Genomic DNA, 3,833 nt, shown 5'->3' with positions numbered 1-3,833 from the left:
AATATATAATAAATATATATATATATATATATATATATAATATAATATAAACACCAGAAAAAAATAAAAATCTACATCTGTATATTGTAAATATTTTATATAATGTTATTTAAAAAAAAATGTATGTACAGTTTGATTTATGGCATTGATAGACCAACCTTCTGTTTGACAAAGTCCAGTGTTTGGTATGTGTGCATCAGCTTGTATGTATTAAACACACGGTCAAAGAGAGCTCCACTCTGTATTAGACATGTACACACATCAAAATGGAAATAAGAGGGTCATATCAAAAGGAATGATACAAGAAAATATGAATTAAGAATATGCATAATTCCAAGTTTTACCTCAAAGTTCCTGAATTCTGATTCGTCTTTCTCGTGACATTCGGTGCGATATGCCAGAGAGGGATCTGGACCCATAGATACAACTAATAAGACTTAGTCTACCAACTCAAACAGTGACACAGTCTGATTGACAGTTTTCAGCATCGCAAAATGGTCAAAAATGATTATTCATGTGTAATGCCTACAATTCTGCTTTACACACCACTGAGGAAATTATGATGCATGTATATGAATAATTGTCTGAATGTCAGGTACATACCAGGTTCACCACACTCATGGTTGAGCTGAGATCGTGTTGTTCAGGATGAAGGAGGATGTTGTGTGTGTGGTGTCTCTGACTGCTCTATTTATCAATGCTGCACATATGGGGTCTCTGAACTGTAGTGGGAAAAACACTTTAACTTTCACTTTCACTTTAACTATCTCCACTTCACTTTATCTCTGAAGCTTCCAGGGGTCTGACAGTGTGCGTAAATGTGTGTGTTTGAGTGCTCAATACTGGGATATCTTGGCCCAAATACAGTCTGTTTCAGAAAGGACACATTGTATGTAGGCATGGGCCGGTATGAGATTCTGACGGTATGATAACCTTAGATAAAAATAACACGGTTTCACGGTATTGCGATTACAGCTCTAAGATATGTTATTTTGAAATATCTGGGTAAAAAACTACTGTTTTTCCACTGAACACAATACATTTTATTTTTAAGAAACATATTTTGGAACCGTAAACATGTCAGGCTAAATAATTAAAATAAATAATTGAATTCTTCTTAATTAAATTAAGTGCAGTCACTTAAGTGAGCCTAAACCTGCAGCTCAACAATGATCAGAACATAAATAAATTATTTTCTGTAAAAAAAACAACTTCTGAATGAAAAAAAATGCAGTCACTTAAGTGAACCTAAACCTGCAGCTCAATAATCAAAAACATAAATCAAAACATAATTTCTGTAAAAAAAAAAAAAACAATCAATAAAAAATATAGTCATTAAACCTGCAGCTCAACAAGGTTTTTGGAGACATGCTCACTTTTTACACATTTCTCTTTCAGTCAAAGTTATGATGCAGGAATGTTCACCTTTCCTGGATTAAGTTTGGAGCGTTGAGTTATGAGGATGTGTGCACATACACATAAGGAAAGAGAAGAGCGCAAGTGTGTTACACACACACACGGTCTTTCTCCATACAACACTCAAACAGTGGCAAAGACACCTGAGAGCCAGCAGCTTGTTTGTTTTTTAAATGTCGTGATTTTGAACAGATCTTGATCGGGGGTGAAAGAGGGAGAAATGAAGATGACACGGATATATAATTTATGTACGACCTGGAAGTATTTGTTTCTTAATGTTGTAAGAAAGGGTCTCCATTTAGGTAAGAGAGAGACATCTGACTAAATAATGTCTTTCCCTACGTCCAGTAAGTAAAAAGCACTGTATGTCAAATTAATAGTAGGCTATGTTTGAAAACTCATTATTAGTACAGTACCAATAGGCAAAAATAACCATTACTTGCTAATCAATACTTTTATTCAGCAAGGATGTATTAATTTGATAAAAAATGCCAGTAAAGACATTTATAATGTTATAAAAGATTTCTAGCTCAAATAAAAGCTTTTTTTGTTACTTTCTATTCATCCAAAATTCCTGGAAAAAGTATTATGGTTTCCCCAAAAATATTAAGCAGCACAACTGTTTTCAACATTGATAATAATATTTCTTAATCAGCATATTAGAATGTTTTCCGAAGGATCATGTGACACTGAAGACTTTGCATCATAGGAATAAATTACTTTTTAAAATATATATTACAATAGAAAACAATAATTTTAAATGGTAATAATATTTCTGTTTTTACTGTATTTTTGAACAAATAAATGCAGCCTTGGTGAGCAAAAGAGACTTCCTTTACAGACATTATAAAATCTTACCGACCCCAACCATTCAAACAGTAGTGTAACTGTTTATTAAAAATTGGTGTATTTTATCTTATTCTTGTTGCTGCTGTTTCCATAAAAGCAGTAAGCCCTAAAGCCCATATGTTACATAGTTGTTTGTTAGTTTTTCTCCAGTTAAGTTTTTTTTTTTTTTTTTACTCCAGTACTCCAGTATCAGTGTCATTGTTTTTGGGTCATGGTGGGTTATTGATAATATCACTCATGTCACACAATAACCATTTGCATTTGTTTTGTTTATTGAAACAGCTAAATCATATTAAAATACACAGCACTGACACATAACTACAAACAGTCATTATACACTTGCAAAATATTTGCACAAGCTTTTGTTAACTTAGAATTAAATAACATCTCGTCCATTCAAGTCAATGACATTAAAGAAGGAAATCGATCATGTCACTTTTAAAGTGCTTTATGTTTAATAGAAACATTTGACCTATATGTGAACATGAGGATAGCAGACACTCCACCACTGACACACTATGACAAACTGAAGGTGTGTGTGTGTGTGTGTGTGTGTGTGTGTGTGTGTATGTGTGTGTGTGTGTGTGTGTGTGTGTGTGTGTGTGTGTGTGTGTTTGTTTGTTTGTTTGTTTGGCCAGAGGGTTGTGTTTAAATTTGTTGCCTATGTTTTATTTGTGATTTTTATGTTGTGAGACTGGCATGTGCAACGTACACGATCAGACAGTGTTGAAAGTTTGAGAGCTTTATGGATAAAGATTTGACATATAACAATGGGAAACAATGGGAATATACAGTGGTCCCAAATGGTATGTGGACACATAAAGTGGCTGTGTGTAATTTTTCGAAGAGAAAATACTCTCCAATCCTAGTGTAAAGTGCAGAGACAGCTGTAAGTAAGACTTTAATTTCCCTGAAGAGTGTAAACAGTGTGGGTCTGTGATGCTTGTAACATTACGCTGTTGGTTTGAGCGGCCTAACAAGTTGACATTGGCTCAGCCAATGGTGTGAGTTTGAGGAGGGACTATCTGTTTTTCCAGCCAATGGCTGATGGGAGGAGAGTTCCGGAAACCTGTTTAAAAACAGTTACCATTAAAGGGATAGTTCACCCAAAAACGAAAATTCTGTCATTAATTGCTCACCCTCATGTCGTTCCAAACCCATAAGACCTCCGTTCATCTTCGGAACACAAATTAAGATATTTTTGATGCATTCTGACAGCTCTCTGACCCTCCCATAGACAGCAAGGGTCCTTACACGATCAACGTCCAGAAACGTTGCAAGGAGATCGGTAAAATAATCATCAAAAATAAAAAGCATCAAAAATATCTTAATTTGTGTTCCGAAGATGAACGGAGGTCTTATGGGTTTGGAACGACATGAGGGTGAGTAATTAATGACAGAATTTTCATTTTGGGGTGAACTATCCCTTTAAGATGACAAAATATTAAAGATAATGGTATTTGCAAGAAAATACTGAGCTTTTCTCAGAGCTAACTGCACTTTCTGTGGCATTTTTACAATTTGAATCAACTTGTGTAGCTCATTTAATTTAATCTGAATTCAATTTA

At 34.4% G+C, this 3,833-nt stretch overlaps 1 protein-coding gene across 1 annotated transcript in view; it reads right to left on the bottom strand.

The window, feature by feature from the left end:
- Nucleotides 1-419, bottom strand: part of LOC107662862 (inositol oxygenase-like) — a 2,863-nt gene extending 2,444 nt beyond the window's left edge. The window contains exons 1-2 of the mRNA XM_016452973.1: nucleotides 345-419; nucleotides 159-239 (exon numbers count right to left, since the gene is read on the bottom strand). Coding sequence (XP_016308459.1) covers nucleotides 159-239; nucleotides 345-419 — 156 coding nt within the window. The remainder of the gene's footprint in view (nucleotides 1-158; nucleotides 240-344) is intronic.
- Nucleotides 420-3,833: the final 3,414 nt, after the last annotated feature.

This window comes from Sinocyclocheilus anshuiensis, unplaced genomic scaffold (assembly GCF_001515605.1).
Source record: "Sinocyclocheilus anshuiensis isolate Anshui unplaced genomic scaffold, SAMN03320099.WGS_v1.1 scaffold739, whole genome shotgun sequence".
Classification (NCBI taxonomy): Eukaryota; Metazoa; Chordata; class Actinopteri; order Cypriniformes; family Cyprinidae; genus Sinocyclocheilus; species Sinocyclocheilus anshuiensis.
This window is presented reverse-complemented; position numbering and strand designations above follow the sequence as displayed.